Source organism: Cydia amplana, chromosome 20 (assembly GCF_948474715.1).
Source record: "Cydia amplana chromosome 20, ilCydAmpl1.1, whole genome shotgun sequence".
Taxonomy (NCBI): domain Eukaryota; kingdom Metazoa; phylum Arthropoda; class Insecta; order Lepidoptera; family Tortricidae; genus Cydia; species Cydia amplana.
Window position 1 is genome coordinate 6,983,710 of NC_086088.1, and position 23,972 is coordinate 7,007,681.

General features: G+C 41.8%; 2 protein-coding genes across 2 annotated transcripts; one reads left to right on the forward strand and one right to left on the reverse strand.

Annotated features, from left to right (window-relative positions):
• Window positions 1-179: 179 nt before the first annotated feature.
• On the forward strand, window positions 180-18,950 carry LOC134657568 (probable isocitrate dehydrogenase [NAD] subunit beta, mitochondrial). The gene is made up of 10 exons (XM_063513145.1): window positions 180-339; window positions 576-674; window positions 2,690-2,776; window positions 3,626-3,742; window positions 5,307-5,441; window positions 6,878-6,950; window positions 7,552-7,715; window positions 8,468-8,677; window positions 17,579-17,715; window positions 18,795-18,950. Exons 1-10 carry the CDS (start codon window positions 298-300, stop codon window positions 18,895-18,897), a joined length of 1,167 nt encoding a protein of 388 aa, XP_063369215.1. The 5' UTR covers window positions 180-297; the 3' UTR covers window positions 18,898-18,950.
• A 1,662-nt stretch (window positions 18,951-20,612) lies between these two features.
• On the reverse strand, window positions 20,613-23,773 carry LOC134657580 (uncharacterized). The gene is made up of 4 exons (XM_063513157.1): window positions 23,562-23,773; window positions 22,735-22,990; window positions 21,716-21,835; window positions 20,613-20,784 (listed from the first exon to the last, which is right to left on the reverse strand). Exons 1-4 carry the CDS (start codon window positions 23,762-23,764, stop codon window positions 20,701-20,703), a joined length of 663 nt encoding a protein of 220 aa, XP_063369227.1. The 5' UTR covers window positions 23,765-23,773; the 3' UTR covers window positions 20,613-20,700.
• Window positions 23,774-23,972: the final 199 nt, after the last annotated feature.

Sequence of the window (23,972 nt, forward strand, 5' to 3'; positions counted from 1 at the left end):
TGTTATACGCAGACATTATTTGAAACATATTATTTCATTAATGTTTTAATAATTTATGCTAAATTAAAAATATTAAGATCAAGATTAACTTAAACGAATTAAAATAAAACTTTAATAAAATTATCGCTTTGAACCTGCTTTGAATGAACTCAGGTACTTTTTTAGACTGGCAAGATTATAGCTGTCACTTTGCGTGTAACGAAACTCCTCGAAGTTACGTCTTTGGCGAGCCGAGACGTTCCAAAAATACTTTTTCCTCAAAAATAGCCTTTAGTGAGGTTTTAATTACTACAAACTATGTCCCTAATTAGCAGAAATATTATCCGAACCCTGGTGCAGGTATGTATCTAAATTTCCATATGAAATAAAGCATTGTGCTATACCTACATATATCTGCAAACTATGTGTTTCGTAACGTATTTTCATAGTAATTGAGCTCTAATTCTGTGTAACTTGGTGTCTACGTAGCATAATTTGTGATGTAGTTTGATATCTTCAATGTCGCGTATCATTTGATACGATGATCATGTTCAAACCACGTGATATGGCTAATAATATGAACGTGGATGTTCCAGGGGTCCCAGCTCGCGGGGAAGGGTCTGCACACGACGAGTGCGGTAAACGCCGACAAAAACGTATGTTACGCGCCACATTCCATCATCTCCCTGCCTGTGGTGAGAACTAACTGTGTACTAATGACCAGTAATGAAACCTGATGAACAATGGAGCAGGAATACCTTCCTTTTCGCTTAATTTTGTCAATAGAGGTCTTATTATTAAAAATAAACAGCACATACATACTTATAATTAGTATATTATTGTTGGTATGAGCTCGCTTTGTTTAGTTAATTATGAACTTATTTGATAAACTTATTGACCTCTGATTTATATCCCGGATCTAATTATCCTGCTTCATTGCTCTTATTCTAGATTAAATATCTTCAAAATTACTCTTATTTATGATTATTATGAACTTGGCATCAACATTTTTGTATATACATATTATGATACTTTAAAAATATGCCAAATTGGATGCAAACTAAAAAATGTTTTTTTATTTATTTCCAATTTTATTTCTTTAATTTCTGAGTTTATTTCTTAGCTCTACAGGTTCTTCTGAATGAAGTGTAAGATTTGTCCCAAATGTTGCATGATACACTATTGTTTTTCTTTGCACAAGTCATTCTATTTATTGGCTAAAAATTAATTCTAGCATACCAAAACTATTGTCACACACTGCCATAATATTTATTGTCTAGATTTAGACTGTACACCTTGAGCACACAAAATTCGTAACCATTTGGAGTATAGTGGAATCGAATGGCTATTTTATGTTTTATTATAACATAATCTATAATCGTAGCATGATCCAAGTGTGTCAATTTAATAAAGCGTTTTAAATGTTGTGTCAAGCATATAGCATGAGTTTTATTGCATATGCATTTGTTATGTCCTTTTAAAATGTGAAAGAATTATTGTAATAGTTTTAGTAATCCTTATTCAACATTGTGTTGCTGTTATTACTTATTAATTTATATAGTTTGTACTTTTATAATTTTAACACTATCTTTATATTGTTCTAAAAAAAATTAACTCACAACTTAGGGTTTTATTTAAAATGTGTACTTAGTGAAAGGTCACATCTGCCCCCTTAAGCCAATTAGCTGTATCTCAAAAACAAATGATATTGAAAATGGAATTATAAAATAAAGAATATAAAATGTTTGCATTAAATTTTGATTTGAGATACCGCTAAACGGCTTAAGGGGGCAGACATATACATATTACATAAATATTCTAATAGGTAAAAAATTAAATTAATTTTAGTTCACATTTCAAAACAAAATAGTCCTTTTTCTTATTGAATTAAGCCATGAACTTGAATGGACTTAGCTATTTATTTATAACAATTCTTCTGACCTCTAAATCTTATATCAATGTAAACAAATTGACAATTTTATGGCAACTTTCTCAGTAGACAATATTTCCTTGTGTAGCACAATACCAGTCCATTGAGAGCTGCGGTGAAGCATCGATAGAACTTGATTACTGTCATCTTACCTATGAAAATATACAGGTGTCAATGAAACTACCTTTCCTCTTTGATGCTTTGTCTAGTGTAGCAAGTGAAGGTTGGCAGTAAGTCAGCTGAGTCCGCTCCGCATATTTCCTATTTTATGGCAAGGCTGAAAAATTCATTGGAATCTCCAATATCAATATCCATTTCTTTCTACAACAAAACCAATGGGCCATTTTATTTAAAGTTGCCCCCCACACTTTTTTTTTCAAAATTGGGATTTTTTATGTTATTTCTACTCAGAATCATGAGCTCTTTAGATCCTAATAGGAGAAAAAAAGTGTCCCAAGATTTCCATACATTTTTCGATCTTTCCATTCCGAAACCGCCATACAAAGTCTATGAAAAAATGGTAACGGAATGGGAAAAAAACCTTGGGACACTTTTTTCTCCTATTAGGATAGAAAGAGCTCGTGATTCTGAGTAGAAATAACATATAAATAAATTCACAAATTAAAAAAAAAGTGTAGGGGACAACTTTAAATAAAATGGTCCCAGTACATCTTTGCTAGCAACTTCGCCCATTGCTATTGCAGGAGTCTGGAGTGTCTAAAACTTGGCCCAGATGGGCAACCTTTTTGTAATATTTTAAAAATATCTTATTTGATGTAGAGCAAAGAGGGTCGCATTAAGTGCACCCTCATCCCCGGAGATGGCGTCGGCCCCGAGCTCGTCTACTCCGTACAGGAGGTGTTTAAGGTAAGACAGACTTATGTATTAGGCAATAGAGTCTAAAGTGGCTAGTTTAAATAGTATACTAGAACAAAGAAAAAAATGCTCGAGATTTCAAATTCAACTGGTAATTTTTTTTTTCATTAGACACATAGGTGTTTTGTATGATGTGCTTTAGAAGTTATTGAAATTCAAATACATATGAAATAAGCTTCACATTACCTCTGAAGTTGCCGATTTCTATAGAGTCAAGTTGCTCTAATAAATCTAATAATATTAAAGTCATTCAGTCATCCTGTTCGAAACTTATGTACGAAATATCGTTAGATACTTAACAATCGTTTGATATTTTTCGGTGAAGGAAAACATCGTGAGGAATCCAGAATAACACAGTTTTTGAAAGAAAATTATTTGCAGAGTTTTTTTGGGTATAAGAAACCTTAATAGACACTGTTCGGAAAGAGAAGATTCGTGGAAGGAATATATTGGGCCCCTTACATACATTCCACGACTCTTCTCTTTGCGCACAGACTTTAAATTGTACAACGGTACTTAATCGCGTATACGTTGTATAATTTAATAATGGAATTTAAACTGTTGTGAGACATACCTAACATTGAATAATTTTACGGTTTAGACTCACTTGTTTGAAGTCACTCGCGCGACATGTTTCGGAGAGCCTAGGTCTCCTTTCTCAAGCACTAACAGTGCGAGCAGCGTTCACGACGGCGGTGTATCGCGTACCACCCTTTGCGTTTGTGACTTAAAACAAGTGAGTCTAAACCGTAAAATTATTCAAATTTAATAATGTGTAAAAATCGTGAAAGTTTAAATCAGTGTAAATGAAACTTTTTACAATTTACGTTTGTGTGTCAGGCGGCCGGTATCCCCGTGGATTTCGAGTCGTTCTTTTTCTCGGAGGTGAACCCGACGCTGAGCGCGCCGCTCGAGGACGTAGTCAACTCCATCGCGCGCAATAAGATCTGCATTAAGGTAACTAGACTATATAGGGATGTTGCGGATGCCGATTTTTAGACATCCGCGGATGCGGATGCGGATGCGGATTTTTAAAGGCTCACATCCGCGGATGCGGATGTCAAGATAGGTACATAAAAACGTCAAATATTACATTTTAGTAATTTTTATTTCAAAAAACTGGCCAAGTGCGAGTCGGACTTGTGTTCCAAGGGTTCCGTACAATAAGTCCCACTCACGCTTGACTGCTAATTTCTAATAGGTTTTTTTGGCTAATTACTAAATTACCTAGCAGTCTAGCACTTCCGCCGATGCTAAGACGTTCCTGTACCGAACTGTTCCACATCCGCATCCGCATTAAATCCGCATCGATTTTATGCGGATGCGGATGCGGATGTTGAAAATAATGCGGAAGTTCCGCGGTTGCGGATGCGGATGTTCTCAACATCCCTAGACTATAGTCCGCACACGAGGTACTTCTTCAGTCGGTCCCTCAATACTGAGCATCGTGACATCATGTCCTTCTGTTGAAGACCAGGTTCCTCCATAGGGTTCTGTTCCCCGCCAAGCGCATGGCCTCGTGCAGTTTTAATTGCATAGGTGCCGTAAAATAAATAAATAAAAATCGTTTATTTCAGACTAAGTATGTCCATAAAAATGTTAGTTGTATTGCAAACTTAAAAACTACGGAACCCTAAAAAAGGCTATGTTAGTTAAAAATCAGCAAAAACAAACAAAAAACAAAATTAATTTAAAAAAAAACACGAGGTACAAGGAAGTCATAAACCCCCGCTTGCCCCCTGTGGACACAGCAAGTCGTTCTTTTCCGAGGTAAATTATATTAAGATTAATTTCTATTGTATTACTAACAAATGATATGGGCTTTTATGTCTGAAATAAATGATTGAAATTGAAATTCAAAATTGAAATTAAATCCGACGTTGAGCGCGCTGCTCGAGACCTGGCTTGTTCCAATGAGTATTTAGGAATTTTTCGTCTATTTACCGGTGTTTCTTTTCGATGAAAGAAGTCAAAAATATAGCGTGGTACAGTTAGCTACAGAGAAAAGGTAAACCCCTGCATAGAATTTGTACCTATGCAAAGGTGCTAAGCTAATAGTATTGCTGACTGGAGAATTGGAGTTAGCTGATTGGAATCTGCAAAGTTTTTTTTTTGAAAAGGTAAGCATTTGACCACAATCTCACTCTCGGTTTAAAAAGAACCGAGTTATAGTGGACTGGGAATAGATTTGCAGGAAGTGAATTCCACTCCTTAGCCGTTCGCATGATAAAGCTGGGCTGTGCATAATAGATTATGTAATCCCATCGCACACTCACGCGACACTGCACGCGAGTTTTACTGACCGCGCACATAATCTCATACTAGAGATTTTGCACACAAATGTATGTAGATTTAAGTACTTTTTTAGCGAAATAAATAGATTTAAAATTTAAATTTTAAATTTTTTTTTTCTTCCCGAAATGTATCCTGTAGAATACCGATAAACAGGCTACCTTTCTCTGACTGTTTAAATAGAAGTGATACTGCATATATGAGTGTTACAAAATAAACCTTTTTCCAGGGTATCCTGGCCACCCCAGACTTCTCCCACACCGGCGAGCTCCAAACCCTCAACATGAAGCTGCGCAACGCCCTCGACCTGTACGCCAACGTCGTGCACGTCAAGTCGCTGCCGAACGTCAACTGCCGCCACAAGGTGGGTAACTGACGCTCAACATAGAGCGTAACTGTGCAAACCCTCAACATGAAGCTGCGTAACGCTCTCGACCTGTACGCCAACGTCGTGCACGTCAAGTCGCTGCCGAACGTCAACTGCCGCCACAAGGTGGGTAACTGACGCTCAACATAGAGCGTAACTGTGCAAACCCTCAACATGAAGCTGCGTAACGCTCTCGACCTGTACGCCAACGTCGTGCACGTCAAGTCGCTGCCGAACGTCAACTGCCGCCACAAGGTGGGTAACTGACGCTCAACATAGAGCGTAACTGTGCAAACCCTCAACATGAAGCTGCGTAACGCTCTCGACCTGTACGCCAACGTCGTGCACGTCAAGTCGCTGCCGAACGTCAACTGCCGCCACAAGGTGGGTAACTGACGCTCAACATAGAGCGTAACTGTGCAAACCCTCAACATGAAGCTGCGTAACGCTCTCGACCTGTACGCCAACGTCGTGCACGTCAAGTCGCTGCCGAACGTCAACTGCCGCCACAAGGTGGGTAACTGACGCTCAACATAGAGCGTAACTGTGCAAACCCTCAACATGAAGCTGCGCAACGCTCTCGACCTGTACGCCAACGTCGTGCACGTCAAGTCGCTGCCGAACGTCAACTGCCGCCACAAGGTGGGTAACTATAGCTGGTCAAGCGAATCTTGTCAGTAAAAATAGGCGCGAAATTCAAATTTTCTATAGGACGATATCCCTTCGCACCTACATTTTTCAAATTTGCCGCCTTTTTCTACTGACAAGATCTGCTTGACCAATTATAACGCTCAACATAGAGCGTAACTGTGTAAACTGGCGGCCTAGCCAAGGTGACAATCGCTATCGCTTCGCCATCGAATCGCTTTGTCTCTCTATCACACTTTCATATTAGTGTGACAGTGCTGTTGCATTCGTTCGCTACGGAGCGTTAGCGATTGACATGTTGTCTACGGCAGGGCTCGGAACCGGGTTTTTTGTAAAACCCAAAATAGCCCAGTATTTTGAATTATTTTATGCTCTTTACGTAGAACTGAATCATGTATTTAGGTAACACCTTCGTATTATTAGATTGTCCCATTCAAAATGAAATAATAAACCAAAGAACGAAAAAGAACGAAATAATACCGGTATTTTTTGTATGAAGAAAAAACCGGTTCCGAGCCTTGGTCTACGGGGCCTGAGTGGACGCTCAGTCGCCCAAGCAAGGCTAGACAAATGCAGACGTATGCTCGCAGCCGCAGTGTACGCTCAAATCCCTTAAATTTAAAGCATATTTAATTGGAACAGAGTTAAATTTGTTTTATTTCAATTTTCAAATAAAACGAAGTCAACTCTATTTTCAACACTGTGGGTTTAATTTTCACTGACAAGTTTAGGGTTTTTTCTTGTTGGGCATTAGATAGATTACAAGTTATGTGTGTTCTTTTCAGGATGTGGATTGCATCATCATCAGAGAGCAGACCGAAGGCGAATACTCCGCCTTGGAGCACGAGTCCGTGCCTGGTAAGTTATTTTGAAAATTTATGTCAAATCGAAAAAAATCGTTTCCGAATCTCGAAATATTAGGACAATCTCATTACTGCTTTTACGGAAAATTCGAAGACGTTGGAAATTCGAAATCTCAGTAAATTTATGTTAAATCACAAGTTGTGTCACAACATTATGTTGTGACCTATGATAGGTACGAGTATAAAGAAAGTTCCCATCTTCGAAATAATGACAAGTTTTCCGAGTCTCTTACTATTTCCGAGGTCTCATGTAGAAACTTTCGTTATTTTGGAAACATTCCGTCGTTAAATCAGTTGTTGAAATAGATGACCCTATACGGTGTACAGCTTGACTACCTAGGTACCGCTTTTTGTACTGGGCAAATACATAGCCATATCTTCTCTTAGTATTCTAAAAAGAAAAAAAAAAGTAGTAAATAATTTATAACTTGGTCAACCAGATCTTGACAGTAGAAAAATGCGGCAAATTTGAAAAATGTAGGCGCGAAGGGATATCGTCCCATAGAAAATTTGAATTTCGCGCCTTTTTTTACTGACAAGATTTGGTTGACCAGCTATATTTATTTTTTCTACATTTTTTTAATTTTCCATTTCAGGTGTGGTCGAATGCCTCAAAATCATCACCGCGGCCAAGTCCGACCGCATCGCCAAGTTCGCGTTCGACTACGCGGTCAAAATGGGCCGCAAGAAGGTCACCGCCGTCCACAAGGCCAACATCATGAAACTCGGAGACGGCACTTTCCTTAGGAGTTGCGATCAGGTTTGTAATGTGATACGAGTATAATAGACAGTGATCGGGGATTTCTATGCCACACCGCGGGATATCAAGTCGAAATGTAATATTCTATCATATCATATTCATATAATAGACATGTAATATTATTAATATTATAAATAAAATGAATATGAATATGAATGGTAATATGGATACGCCACTTGGCCCGCGATAGGAACAAAACTGTTCGAAAAGTAAACGCTATTTCGGTGTTGGTAATTCGTTTATAAAATAAAGGGCTGTAAAAAATCAGTGTTGGTTATGATTTAAAGAAAAAATATTATTCAAAAAATTATTAAGTTTTCAATTTTTCAATTTCAAATTTTCAATTATTAATATTAATAATATATGCAATGCATGATTAATTGATTAACAGTAACATGCCAAAACACTCTCCTATATCGCACACGAATCCCGGAATCCCGCGGCATATCCATACTAGCATAATGATTGAGGTCATTCACCCCAAGTGGCATAGAAATCCCCGATCACTGATAATAGACTATAATTTATTACTTAACAACCTACTTATTTAACAATCGTTGCTAATCGTCACAATAAAAACATCGGTAACAGCTTGAGAAAGAGGTTCGCACTGGACTGGTAAACTCGTTCGCAGGTTTTACGATCTTACGAACTCATTTATCGTAAGATACTATAGTATTTAAGGTATGCCAAAGCACAAAAGGAAGATTGTGTTTTAAGAATTGACGCTAAACATTTATTATATTTTTCAGATGGCAAAACTGTACCCCCGCATTGAGTTCGAGAAAATGATCGTCGACAACTGCACGATGCAGATGGTGTCCAACCCGAACCAGTTCGACGTGATGGTGACCCCCAACCTGTACGGCAACATTGTGGACAACCTGGCCAGCGGGCTGGTGGGAGGAGCCGGAGTCGTTGCTGGCGCTAGCTATAGCGCGGAGTGCGCTGTGTTTGAACAGGTGAGTGTGACAGAGGGAGACAGGGAGGGGAACAGACAAGGACAACCTGTACGGCAACATTGTGGACAACCTGGCCAGCGGGCTGGTGGGAGGAGCTGGAGTCGTTGCTGGCGCTAGCTATAGCGCGGAGTGCGCTGTGTTTGAACAGGTGAGTGTGACAGAGGGAGACAGGGAGGGGAACAGACAAGGACAACCTGTACGGCAACATTGTGGACAACCTGGCCAGCGGGCCGGTGGAGCTGGAGTCGTTGCTGGCGCTAGTTATAGCGCGGAGTGTGCTGTGTTTGAACAGGTGAGTGTGAGGGAGACAGGGAGGGGAACAGACAAGGACAGCCTGTACGGCAACATTGTGGACAACCTGGCCAGCGGGCTGGTGGCAGGAGCCGGTGTCGTTGCTGGCGCTAGCTATAGCGCGGAGTGTGCTGTGTTTGAACAGGTGAGTGTGAGGGAGACAGGGAGGGGAACAGACAAGGACAACCTGTACGGCAACATTGTGGACAACCTGGCCAGCGGGCTGGTGGGAGGAGCTGGTGTCGTTGCTGGCGCTAGCTATAGCGCGGAGTGCGCTGTGTTTGAACAGGTGAGTGTGACAGAGGGAGACAGGGAGGGGAACAGACAAGGACAGCCTGTACGGCAACATTGTGGACAACCTGGCCAGCGGGCTGGTGGGAGGAGCTGGAGTCGTTGCTGGCGCTAGCTATAGCGCGGAGTGCGCTGTGTTTGAACAGGTGAGTGTGAGGGAGACAGGGAGGGGAACAGACAAGGACAGCCTGTACGGCAACATTGTGGACAACCTGGCCAGCGGGCTGGTGGGAGGAGCCGGTGTCGTTGCTGGCGCTAGCTATAGCGCTGAGTGCGCTGTGTTTGAACAGGTGAGTGTGACAGAGGGAGACAGGGAGGGGACAGACAAGGACAACCTATACGGCAACATTGTGGACAACCTGGCCAGCGGGCTGGTGGGAGGAGCCGGTGTCGTTGCTGGCGCTAGCTATAGCGCTGAGTGCGCTGTGTTTGAACAGGTGAGTGTGAGGGAGACAGGGAGGGGAACAGACAAGGACAGCCTGTACGGCAACATTGTGGACAACCTGGCCAGCGGGCTGGTGGGAGGAGCCGGTGTCGTTGCTGGCGCTAGCTATAGCGCTGAGTGCGCTGTGTTTGAACAGGTGAGTGTGACAGAGGGAGACAGGGAGGGGACAGACAAGGACAGCCTGTACGGCAACATTGTGGACAACCTGGCCAGCGGGCTGGTGGGAGGAGCCGGTGTCGTTGCTGGCGCTAGCTATAGCGCGGAGTGCGCTGTGTTTGAACAGGTGAGTGTGAGGGAGACAGGGAGGGGACAGACAAGGACAGCCTGTACGGCAACATTGTGGACAACCTGGCCAGCGGGCTGGTGGGAGGAGCCGGTGTCGTTGCTGGCGCTAGCTATAGCGCGGAGTGCGCTGTGTTTGAACAGGTGAGTGTGACAGAGGGAGACAGAGAGGGGAACAGACAAGGACAGCCTGTACGGCAACATTGTGGACAACCTGGCCAGCGGGCTGGTGGGAGGAGCTGGAGTCGTTGCTGGCGCCAGCTATAGCGCGGAGTGCGCTGTGTTTGAACAGGTGAGTGTGACAGAGGGAGACAGGGAGGGGACAGACAAGGACAGCCTGTACGGCAACATTGTGGACAACCTGGCCAGCGGGCTGGTGGGAGGAGCTGGAGTCGTTGCTGGCGCTAGCTATAGCGCGGAGTGCGCTGTGTTTGAACAGGTGAGTGTGACAGAGGGAGACAGGGAGGGGAACAGACAAGGACAACCTGTACGGCAACATTGTGGACAACCTGGCCAGCGGGCTGGTGGGAGGAGCTGGAGTCGTTGCTGGCGCTAGCTATAGCGCGGAGTGTGCTGTGTTTGAACAGGTGAGTGTGACAGAGGGAGACAGGGAGGGGAACAGACAAGGACAGCCTGTACGGCAACATTGTGGATGTGGGCGGCAATCCTTGATGTTTGTTATGCATGTTTTTAAATAATTTTAGTTAGATTTTTATCATTTTCAAATCGATAGATAAAATGTTTGATTTAAAGGAAAGCGTAGCCAATTGACTGTTTATTAATTATAATTTTGATAAGATAATCTGAATGTATTTAATTAAAATAATCACAAGATTATTGTATAAAATTAATTAATTACTTATCATTGAATTAATTATTATTTTAAGACGATCTCGGAAATATTAATACATAATTGGGAATTGTATTGATAAACAAGTATAGCGCAGGTGGTGTGGCGTGATCTCAGGTAGTCCTACCTGGAGGGGTAGGGTTGGAAAGGTTATTTAAGTGGTGGCATGCCGTTGTTTTGATTCATTCTTATGCTAAGCGTAGACTGTGTAAGAGCTATCTGTACTCGTAAATAAAACTGAGTTATTAAGTGAAAAGTCTGTTTCTCCTTTACTATTTCTAACATAATGGATGGTGATGAGAAAGGGTTATCGCCCGATAACCATGCAGACCAGGCGAATAGTGGAACTTCGCCGACAGCAGCGGTGGGATCCCAATCCCCTATACTAGGCGGGCGCCGCCGATCGGTTATTCAACCTGAGCCTACTTTTACCATGGACCAAGTGATGAGCCTGGTAACCACAGTCACCAAGCAAGCCGCAGCAAGTGCTGTTAATGCGGCGCTATCTGCCACCGCCGCTTATCCACAACAGCCGGCGCTACCCCGTGAAAGAGGAAATTTCTATCTACCTCCGTTCGACCCGGATGTACGATCTCATGATATTCGAGATTGGTGCGCTAATGTCGATGAAACCATTTCCGTTTTCGCTATATCACCTCAAGAAGCACGGATGAAAGCGATACTTCAGTTAAAAGGAAGAGCAAAAGTGTGGGCCGACACGTGGTCTCTACATTCAACTACTTGGGACCAGGTGAAGGAAGATCTAATCAAGACTTTCTCAAAGGAGTTCCGGTATGCTGATGATGTACAGAAGTGGCGCAACTACACGTCGGACCAAGCAACGAGCTACGCCGAATACGCCACTACAGCTTGGACATTATTCAAGCGCGTGCGGCCGGAAGCGAATGATGCCGATGCTGTGGATGCTGTTATCACAGGTATTTATCCTGAACATATTAGATCTGAATTGTTACGAAATACGCCTGACTCTTTGCCTAATCTAGTATCTGTTTTGAAGACATACCGTAAACGCAAATTCGATACACTAGAAAAAACAAACAATAATAACAATTCTAAGAAAGCTCGTTCAACTGAAGTAGGTTTGAAACCAAACTATTCGTCTACTATTTGCTATAGGTGTAATAAACCTGGTCATCGCTTTCGTGATTGCAAGGCGCTTAATTCTTCCGGATCTGATATTTCCCCTACCGTTGGTAGCGAGTCTAAAGCACCTAATGATACTAAATCAGTTGAATGCAAATACTGTAAGAAAAAGGGCCATGTTGAAAAGAATTGCTTTCGTAAAATGTTAAATGAACGGTCGAATTCAGACAAGTCAATACACCTTTGCAGCAATCGTTCCGGCAGGGCCCGTAGTACTACTACAGTTAAAATAGGTGATGTTACTTATCCTTGCTTGTTTGATACTGGTTCTGATTGTTCACTGATGCGAAAACGCTTCTCTGGTTCGATTCCCGGGAAGAGAAAGGCTGTTAACGCCACTTTTTTCGGTGCAGGTGACCACCCATTTGATTCAAGACAGACCATTACTAATGCGGTAGAAATAGGTGGTACGTGTGTCGAGCTAGAGTTTTATGTTGTTGAAGATACTGATATACAACATGATATCATAATTGGATTTGACCTTTTGCAAATACCTGGTCTTGCTGTCATTCAAACAAGGGATGATATTTCTGTGAAACGCAATTTCATAATAAGCGAATGCACGCAAAAAGAATCATCATGTCTTGAGGCTGTTTTTGATACAGACGTAAAAGATGCGGATTTACTTAAAAAATTACATGATATTGTTGATAAATATAAAGACAGCTTTACGACTGGAAATCGCGTTTCCAAAGTAAATACTGGTGAATTGAAAATAAGACTTAAAAATCCTGACAAAATAGTACAGCGTAGGCCTTATAGATTATCACCTACTGAGCGCGAAAAGGTTAAGGAAATGATTGCAGATCTCAAAAGCAATGGAATAATCCGTGACAGTTCTTCACCTTTTAGCAGTCCGATTTTGTTAGTCAAGAAAAAGGATGGTTCCGATCGCCTTTGCGTAGATTTCCGTGAGCTCAATGCTAACACTTTAAGAGACCACTTTCCATTGCCTTTGATTGCTGATCAGATAGATAAGTTAGGAAAGGCGCGTTACTTTACTCGTCTTGACATGACCGCCGGGTTTCATCAGATTCCTATTGCTGAAGACTCGATCGAAAAGACATCATTTGTGACCCCTGATGGGCAATATGAGTATTTACGTATGCCTTTTGGCCTTTGCAATGCGCCCTCCGTCTATCAGCGCGCCATAAACAAGGCACTAGGCGATTATAAAGATAACATTGCCTTAGTCTATCTTGACGATATTCTTATTACGTCTGAAACGCCCGAGGAAGGTTTGCGAAACCTTGAACTTGTCCTAAAACGATTAACTGACTCCGGTTTTTCATTAAACGTTTCAAAATGTACTTTTTTGAAAACTTCGATCGAATATCTGGGGAACATTGTAGAAAACGGGACCGTTAAGCCCAGTCCTAGAAAGATTGAGGCTTTGTCCAGTTCTCCGGTACCCAGAAATGTAAAAGAATTGCGACAGTTTAACGGACTAGCTGGGTATTTTCGAAAATATGTACCGAATTTCTCAAAGATTATGATTCCCCTTTATGAACTTACCAAGAGTAACGTACCGTGGAACTGGACAGAGCGTCAAGAACAGGCTAGAAAAGAGATAGTCAGCCGCTTGACATCTTCTCCTTTGCTCACGATATTTGATCCGGATTTACCAACCGAAGTCCATACGGATGCCAGTTCTCTCGGCTATGGCGCCGTCTTAATTCAAAAAAGAGATCAAGAAGCTCACGTCATTGGGTACTTTAGTATGAGAACGACCAGCGCAGAAAGTAAATATCATTCATATGAACTTGAAACGCTGGCCGTTGTAAAGGCAATAAAACATTTTCGTCATTTTTTATATGGGCGATCATTTAAAGTCATAACTGATTGCAATTCACTTAAAGCGTCTCGACACAAAAAGGAGTTAACGCCTAGAGTTCACCGCTGGTGGACCTTTTTACAAAACTATGAGTTTGAGATCGAATACCGTAAGGGTGAACGATTGGCTCACGCAGATTACTTCAGTAGGAATCCTGTAGATACCCGTGATTCTAACAAACCACCAAAACAATCAAAACCTTTGCGGTTTTCAGCTAATGTTACCACTCTTGATCATAACTGGCTGCTTATAGAACAAAAACGCGATCCCATACTTAAAAATATCGTAGAACAGCTGAATTCAGACTCTATACCGCAGGATATAGCTAATACATACGTTATATTACAAGACAAATTGCTCAGAAGAAAAGTTCAAATTGATAACAAAACACGGAAACTTATTATCGTCCCATGTAGTTATCGATGGAATCTTATTGCTCACTATCACTCAGCACTTCAACACTTTAGCTGGGAAAAGGTATTAGCCAAAATAAGAGAACAATACTGGTTCCCTAATATGTCTAAATTAGTTCGCAAATTTATAGAGAACTGCGTCAGTTGCCGAGTTCGAAAAGGCGTATCTGGTGCTAGGCAAATCTCTCTACACCCCATTGACAAAGTAGCTGTGCCCTTTCATACCGTTCATGCGGACATAACCGGACGTATGAATGGGACCCGAAGTGAGGCCGAGTATGCATTTGTTTTTATAGACGCATTTACCAAATACGTTCATTTAGTTTATGCTGACGATCGTACAACGGATTCCGCTATAAAAAGCTTTCAGGAATTAATAACTATATTTGGTACCCCGGCACGTCTTATAACAGATCAAGATAAAAGTATGACGTCGCTAGAGTTTAAAGAATTCTGTAATAAATTCCGTATTGAACATCATGTTGTGGCTAAAGGCGCTAGTAGGGCAAATGGTCAGGCAGAGCGTATTATGAAAATAATAAAAGATAATATGTCAGTGGTGGAGCTTGATAAACCGTGGTATTCTGCTATGCAAGACCTACAGTTAGCAATTAATTGTACGATTTCTAAAAGTACCGGTAAGAGTCCATTAGAACTGTTGCTAGGTAAAAAATGTTCGCCACCCGCTATCAAGCTTCTCCAAGTTGACGATGACGAGCCTATAGAGGACCTTACTTCTGTTAGAAATGTTTGTAAGCAAAGGATGGACGAGCGATCTTTTCAAGACAAAGTGAGGTTTGATATAGGTAAAGCGCGGGTCAAACCTTACAAAGTGGGAGATTTTGTTTTGATGCGTCGTCATGAAAGACATACTACCAAATTGGGTGCAAAATTTGAGGGCCCCATGGAAATATTAGAAATATTACCAAACGACCGTTATAAATTAAAACATGTTAATTTACGTGGAAGTACTGAAAAGATCGCTAGCCATGATTTCTTGAGACCTGCTCCTATGGGACAGACAGATCCATTTGGTAATGATGATGACGAGTCTGCCGTGTGGGCGGTGGATGAGACGAGTAGCAGTGTTCAAAATGAAGACTGCTCTCAGTCCGAGACTCAATAAACGTGGTTTTATTCAAGTATGATATTTATCCGATCTCTTTTGATAAACATATTTATGATTATGTGTATGCATTGTTCCACCTTATCCACGACACCTTCCTTATAACGCTGGCTGGCCACCACGCGTTTCCTTTTTCCCGGTCTTGGCGGCTAGACCTCTATGTTGAGTGATGCCGGTGTGGGCTAGATCCCAGGATGGGTGATGCCAGGATCAGCGCAGGGAGCGCGCTGGAGCAGAATGGCCGTGTGGGCGGCAATCCTTGATGTTTGTTATGCATGTTTTTAAATAATTTTAGTTAGATTTTTATCATTTTCAAATCGATAGATAAAATGTTTGATTTAAAGGAAAGCGTAGCCAATTGACTGTTTATTAATTATAATTTTGATAAGATAATCTGAATGTATTTAATTAAAATAATCACAAGATTATTGTATAAAATTAATTAATTACTTATCATTGAATTAATTATTATTTTAAGACGATCTCGGAAATATTAATACATAATTGGGAATTGTATTGATAAACAAGTATAGCGCAGGTGGTGTGGCGTGATCTCAGGTAGTCCTACCTGGAGGGGTAGGGTTGGAAAGGTTATTTAAGTGGTGGCATGCCGTTGTTTTGATTCATTCTTATGCTAAGCGTAGACTGTGTAAGAGCTATCTGTACTCGTAAATAAAACTGAGTTATTAAGTGAAAAGTCTGTTTCTCCTTTACTATTTCTAACATAATGGATGGTGATGAGAAAGGGTTATCGCCCGATAACCATGCAGACCAGGCGAATAGTGGAACTTCGCCGACATGGACAACCTGGCCAGCGGGCTGGTGGGAGGAGCTGGAGTCGTTGCTGGCGCTAGCTATAGCGCGGAGTGCGCTGTGTTTGAACAGGTGAGTGTGACAGAGGGAGACAGGGAGGGGAACAGACAAGGACAGCCTGTACGGCAACATTGTGGACAACCTGGCTCGTAATCGGGTTCAAAGGCAAAGTGAAATATAGGAATAGGAAGGAAGGTTGTAAACTGGGCACAGCCTAGAGAACAGTGGAACTGTTGTGAATCCTGTTCTTATGTATAGTTTGTCAAAGGACGGTCTCATTTCAAACATAGAGAGAATCATACTATCTATTCTAGACTAGTATTTTTTATACAATTTTTTTTTCATGTTTGACGATCCTTTTTCTTATTTTAATTTAATGGACAACCTGGCCAGCGGGCTGGTGGGAGGAGCCGGTGTCGTTGCTGGCGCTAGCTATAGCGCGGAGTGCGCTGTGTTTGAACAGGTGAGTGTGACAGAGGGAGACAGGGAGGGGAACAGACAAGGACAGCCTGTACGGCAACATTGTGGACAACCTGGCCAGCGGGCTGGTGGGAGGAGCTGGAGTCGTTGCTGGCGCCAGCTATAGCGCGGAGTGCGCTGTGTTTGAACAGGTGAGTGTGACAGAGGGAGACAGGGAGGGGACAGACAAGGACAGCCTGTACGGCAACATTGTGGACAACCTGGCCAGCGGGCTGGTGGGAGGAGCTGGAGTCGTTGCTGGCGCTAGCTATAGCGCGGAGTGCGCTGTGTTTGAACAGGTGAGTGTGACAGAGGGAGACAGGGAGGGGAACAGACAAGGACAACCTGTACGGCAACATTGTGGACAACCTGGCCAGCGGGCTGGTGGGAGGAGCTGGAGTCGTTGCTGGCGCTAGCTATAGCGCGGAGTGTGCTGTGTTTGAACAGGTGAGTGTGACAGAGGGAGACAGGGAGGGGAACAGACAAGGACAGCCTGTACGGCAACATTGTGGACAACCTGGCCAGCGGGCTGGTGGGAGGAGCTGGAGTCGTTGCTGGCGCTAGCTATAGCGCTGAGTGCGCTGTGTTTGAACAGGTGAGTGTGACAGAGGGAGACAGGGAGGGGAACAGACAAGGACAGCCTGTACGGCAACATTGTGGACAACCTGGCTCGTAATCGGGTTCAAAGGCAAATTGAAATATAGGAATAGGAAGGAAGGTAGTAAACTGGGCACAGCCTAGAGAACAGTGGAACTGTTGTGAATCCTGTTCTTATGTATAGTTTGTCAAAGGACGGTCTCATTTCAAACATAGAGAGAATCATACTATCTTTTTCTTACACTAGTACCAGCACCCAAAAGAAAATGATGAGTATAGCTTTTTTGTTCTTATTTACTGACAATTTGGTTTGACAATAAATGTTTGTAATTCCAGGGCGCTCGGCACATATTCTCCGGCGCCGTGGGCAAGAACATCGCCAACCCGTGCGCCATGCTGCTCTGCTCCGCCAACCTGCTGGCCCACGTCAACCTCCACTCCTACTCCAAGATGATCAAGAACGCCATCAACAAGTATGTGTACCCTCTCTCGTCTAGTGTACAGATTAGTAAAGGCTTAACAATGGATGTGACAAGCTCATAGGCCATGGTAACAAATTGGTGTCCAAAAATGCGTTTATCCTGGGTGCAACCTCAGTTACTTCTTTGGACCCCAGGGTTTGCTTCCGTGTTTAACATTTCAGGGTCAACTAACTTTTTCTTGTTGCGACTTGCGTTGTTATCGACTGAGAATAATGCATTGAAAAAAGTTACTAATAAAAAGTGGACGAAATATGCGACGGACGGACGAATAGTTAAATTTTAATGTCTTGGTACAAATTAAACTGCTAGAAAACTTTATCTCTTGGCAATAAAGTTCATTACATTGCGCTATTTGATCGGTCGACTTCATTGTTGTAACCTCAATGGTCCGCAATGTAACTTAAATCAGGGGGGTGTCACTCCGCAGTTTAGGTACATTTAGCCGGCGCGCCCATCGGACAGGCGTATGGCAGTGGGCTGCCGCTCGGCGCGCACGATAGTCGTGTCACGCGGCGCTCGCGCAAAATTGAAAATACACAATGGCTTCGAAACTTACTTCCGTGAGAATCAGACATACTTACTATCTCCGGATAAAAAATGTATGTTTACATAATCAACGTTTGTAATTCCTACATATTTATCTTAAAAATAATAAATCAGTGGGTATAAAGTCAACTTTTTATTCGGTGACTGAAATGACAGTTCATAGTATGAAATGACATTTTATGTTCATACTATGAACTGTCATTTCAGTCTACCGAATAAAAAAATAGACTTTAGGTATAAAAACTTGTCAAGTGATAACCCCGTGCCGACACTCACAGCTCGGTCATAAAACTGCGGCGCGCAAAGGAGATTCACGGTTCATGCGCGGTTATAAGTTTCAATTTTGCTTGCAGGCGGCGATATAGGTGTAATTTTATACCTAAATCTGACTTTTGTGAAGGAGTGAATTTTCTGTACGGTAGTACTATTAGTTATTCTGTGCTTAAATCCCATGCAAGTTCAGGGGCCCTCTAAATGAGCCCTTAGTTACTACAGGAGCCTACAACCTACTCTCCTTTTTCCAGGGTCCTCGTCGACGGCAAGGTGAGGACGAAGGATCTCGGCGGGCAGTCCACCACCAAAGACTTCACCTACGCCATCATACACAGCCTCACACAGCCGCAGTAAATCCATCTACGTTTCATGTTTCCCAACTATTGTCGAATAGTCCTAACGGTGACAAATGGGATTGGATAGTCCTCTTTAACCTAACGGTGACAAATGGGATTGGATAGTCCTCTTTCAACCTAACGTAGTAGTTGAGTAGTAGTGTTTTTTTTTTTTATAATTTTATAATTTTAGGATAGTTTTTGCTCGTTATTATTTATTGTTCTTGCTGTGCTCACTTATTTTGGGTGGCATTTCTATACAAAGCCTACCACTTTTATTGTATTCATGTATTGAATGTCGTCTGTAAAGTGTGCCTTATAAATAAAATAAAATAAAATAACGGTGACAAATGGGATTGGATAGTCCTCTTTCAACCTAACGGTGACAAATGGGATTAGATAGTCCTCTTTCAACCTAACGGTGACAAATGGGATTGGATAGTCCTCTTTCAACCTAACGGTGACAAATGGGGTTGGCCGGTCAATGTTTTTTACACATTTCGCGAGCATAGCCTCGTGCCGCCCAATGTACATTAGGATGTACACTCAGTTTCGATGGAATGTCAACCTTAATTAAAAACGAAGTAGGTAGCATTTCATTTGTCTCGTAAAATTATCGAACAAATTAAATTCAACCTAATTGAAAATACAACAAGGTTCTAACTTCCTTGGCAATATTTTTGTATCGTGGGCGGCACGACTATAGGGCTTTCTTGTCAGTTCTACGAATTTGATGGCCTTTAAGCATTCCATAGGAGAAAACTAGAAACAAGGGAAACCTATGCTGGCGCCATCTATAAAAACCCTTGACAGTTGTCAACCCCATTGGTACTGAGAAGGGTAATTTAATTAATAACATATTCTAACTTATATGTTTCGGAAATCGCTGTCAATACGCCGGATAGTATTTAATAGTCTATAGAATACAACCAACCGCCTAGATTTTTATTTGACAGTGGCCTCCGAAAGGCCTGATAAAAAAAATTAGATACATAAACATTTACTGAGCTTAAATCAGTATATGAAAAAAAAAAACAATACCAACTCCTTCAAAGTGTTGTGTTGCTTGACTAAGCAATTATGTCTAAGATATTTAGAAAAAAATTGTCGAAATCGACAGACAAAAATAACCATGATGATTATTTGACAAAGTTGGGAAACAATATTGACCAAAAATTTTGGCCAAATTATTATTTTTTTCACTTAAATTAGGTTCAAGTAGTACAACTTCATTCGAATCGAGACGCAATAATCGTAAGGATAATTTATTTATATTTATTTATGATGAGATCAGTCGAATCTAACCGATGAATATTCTCCAGTATTTTTTAAGTATTGAAATCAGTTACCATGTAAATAATAGGTAAATAAAACTAATAAATATTGTGCTTTTGTTTTATTGTAATTTCTTAGTAATTGGTGTATTTCCTATTTTTAATCCCAATTGTGTTGTTGGACTTGTTGGAGGCTATAAAGGCGTAATTTATTGTTGAATCTTCGACGTTATTCCCAGGGCTTAAGGTAGTAAATGGTTTAATCTCTAGATAATCTCGCGCAGCGTAAGGCGTACATCACTATAGTATCTGCAAACCAAACTGACGATCGGGGTCCTATTCTAACTATCTCATTCACACTTGCCTGTTCGTGGCAAAAGTGAGACAGATAGCGGCTACTATAGAAAAACAGCTTCATGTTTGTTATTGAATCTCCGACTGTACTTCCAAGTCTTGTTTTAGTTGCTAGTCGGTACCACTTGGAATGCTGCCGTCTTCTTTACTCTCCTTGACAGTCCGTATGTGCTATCCTGCTCAGACAGGATGGTTTAATCGCCTGTCGGTATTGCTCTGGGCTTGGCAAGTATCTTTACTCGGTCTGAGATGACGTATGTGAGGGCCTTGGGCGGTACCTGAATGTAACAAGTTCAAATTAAAACAAGCCATGAGGTGCAAAACTATTGATCTTGCGACATAGATACAACTTTTTACCTCCGTAACTAGAACACAAATAAATGAAAGGGACATAACGGGTCACTCACTTATTTTAAATCGAAAACGCTCGACATGTTTCACACCGTACCGGGGAGTGTCATCCGGAGCTTGCGTTGACGGCGACGGACCGGCGCAGACACTCCTCGGTTTAAAATACGTGAGTGACCCGTTTTTAATATATTTAATATGTTAAAAACTTTCAAATGTGACTAAAAATGTATAAATTATTAGTCACATTTGAAAGTTTCTCATTACCTAAATAAATAAATATACCTATTATAGGACATTCTTACATAGATTGACTAAGTGCCACAGTAAGCTCAAGAAGGCTTGTGTTGTGAGACTTATGAGTACTCACACTCAGACAACGATATATATAATATACAAATACATAGAAAACACCTGTTATAAATTAGATTAAATTATGTAATTCACTAAATCAAATTATCTACTATGTAAATAAATTAATGTTATAATTTAATAAATTAAACTACATACTATGTAGCGTGACTGTGCGGAGTAAATTAAGTTTTTACTTTTAGACACCAATCCGATACCCCTATCAAATAGCTGATTTACCCCCGCTGGTAATCACCCCCAGGTCACAAGACGGACACGCCATACATCAAAAATCATTTGCGTTTATATGTGTGCGCGGCACGTCTGTACACACGTCATTGTGTATGTGTGGGTAAGTCGCTTTACTGAGAGCACGCCAGAAGTCCGCCAGATTCATGTCGCGGGGCGAGGTAATGCGAGTCGGGGCGGGGCGGTGCGTGGCCGTTCTGTATGATAATACTATTACTTATTCTGTGCCCAGGTTTAGAACCGACAGGGTAATGTACTCGCCTTGGTGGGGTCCCTGTAGTTGGACTCCTGCGAGGGCCGACGGTACATCTTGTACTCCGGCATCATGGCTATCATGTTGATGCGCGGCAGCAGTTGCTCCAACTTGCATCTCTGGCCGCGCTGAAAACGGACGTTATAACACTTATTGTACAGTTAAAAGAATACGTTATCTGACTAGAGTTTTCCACTCATCTACTCGAAGGTTAGCTGGAAGAGATCCCTTATACCTAGGCCTTTATACAGGGCCGGATCTAGGGTAGAGCGAGTGGAGCGGCCGCTCTAGGCGCCAAATGGTAGGGGGGCGCCAAAATGGCAAATACTGTGAAAACAAACCTAGAAAAGGCCGATATATACAAATGTATGAAGGTCCTGTTAAATAATAAAAAAAAATACCTAGAAAAAACGGACGGGTAACTACGGAACCTAATACTGAGTATGGAGTGTCAAAACTTATCTCGCTCTACCCCGATCGAGTAGGTACTCGGGCCGGCGCTGCCTTTATACTTACATCACTGTAATTTATATGTAATCTTTCGATAGAAGATTAAAACTGTTAGAACGCCATTTGACTTTGATCCTTATTCTTTCACTGATATGTGTAAATTTTTGAATATTGCAATTAACGCCATCTAAGCCAAAGGGTGCGATCTTTTCGAGCGATGGCGCCATAACCTTTGGCCTACTGTCGAGTAGATGGAATTAATTTCAATATTCAAAAATTAACACATATCAGTGAAAGAATAAGTGTCAAAGTCAAATGGCGTTCTAACAGCTTTAATCTTCTGTTGAAAGATGGCAGTAAATGTACGGTGGCTACATAACTCTCTAAACACTCTCCCTCTCTCTCTACTACTACTCTTTACTCTGTACTCTTTGCTAGGTCGCCATCAGATATATCGGAGCGGCCCAGGTACTCACAAATATCTGAACACGCCTCTATTGTCAAGGCGTTAGAGTACGTGTTCAGATTTTTTGAACAGCTTGGCCGCTCCGATATATCTGATGCCGACTGTACTTACCCTAGGAACCTCCACAGTATAGTCCTTCCTCGGATACGCGATCTGCGAGATATAGTCCATATGTTTCTTCCACTCTGTCTCGCTCCAACCCCTCTTCTTCTTCGGTTCCTTCTTGTCCTTGGTCTTGAGGTCGATGACGCAGCCAGCTAGCTTGGAGTAGGCGGTGCTGTTAGTTAGCTCGATCATGCGGTCGATACGTTCGAGGCGCTCGGTGGAGAACATGTGCTTGTACATGCGTTTGAGGAGAAGGAGGCGGCTAGAAGTTATAGGGGTTCATGTAAAGCAAAGGTGCGTTCGAGCACCGAACTACCTCGGCAGAAATGAGTGCCTTTCACCCCTTGGTTGACAATCTACTATTCTCTCTATGTAAGCAGTTTCACTCAACCTAGTCACTTCTTTATTTTTTCATCTTTTTTCACTATCACTATATAGTATAAAAAAAGTCGCATCCCGCTGTCTGTCTGTGCCTATGTATGCTTAGATCTTTAAAACTACGCAACGGATTTTGATGCGGTTTTTTTAATAGATAGAGTGATTCACTCAGGATTCACTAGGAAGGTTTATGTATAATTTGTTAACCCGTGCAAAGCAGGGGCGGGTCGCTAGTATAGTATAAAACAAAGTCGCTTCCCGCTGTCTGTCTGTCCCTATGTACGATCGATTAGATCTTTAAAACTACGTAGCGGATTTTGATGCGATTTTTTTTAATAGATAGAGTGATTCAAGAAGGTTTATGTATAATTTGTTAACCCATGCAAAGCCGGGGCGGGTCGCTAGTAAATAATAATAAATAAGTGTTTGAGTAGTAAATAACTTACATAACTCACCGTATATACGGCCAAGCAGCTTCGTTGATCCGCTCCGACATCCGTCCGCGGAGCGCCGACGCCCTGACGCCGCGCGGCGTGTAGGCCGGCATGCCCTCATCAGACACGGTGAACGAAGGCCGAGCCACGCTCATGAGGTTCAACCGTTTTGATATCTTGTACGGAAACGTGGGGGTTGGCGGGTCGTGTTTGGGTTTACCCATCTTGCTATATTTTTACTTATGAAATATTGCGGCAGTGACAAGTTTTTATTTTATTTGTTGAAGCTTTTAATCGTAGATTGTTGTTTACAGTCACACATTCATTCTTTGACTATTGAATGTATATCTACTGAGTTTTTGTAGCTTATATTAAATTAGGCCCTGGATTGCTTGATTTATTAGTGGCATTTGCAGATTACAAACACGAAAA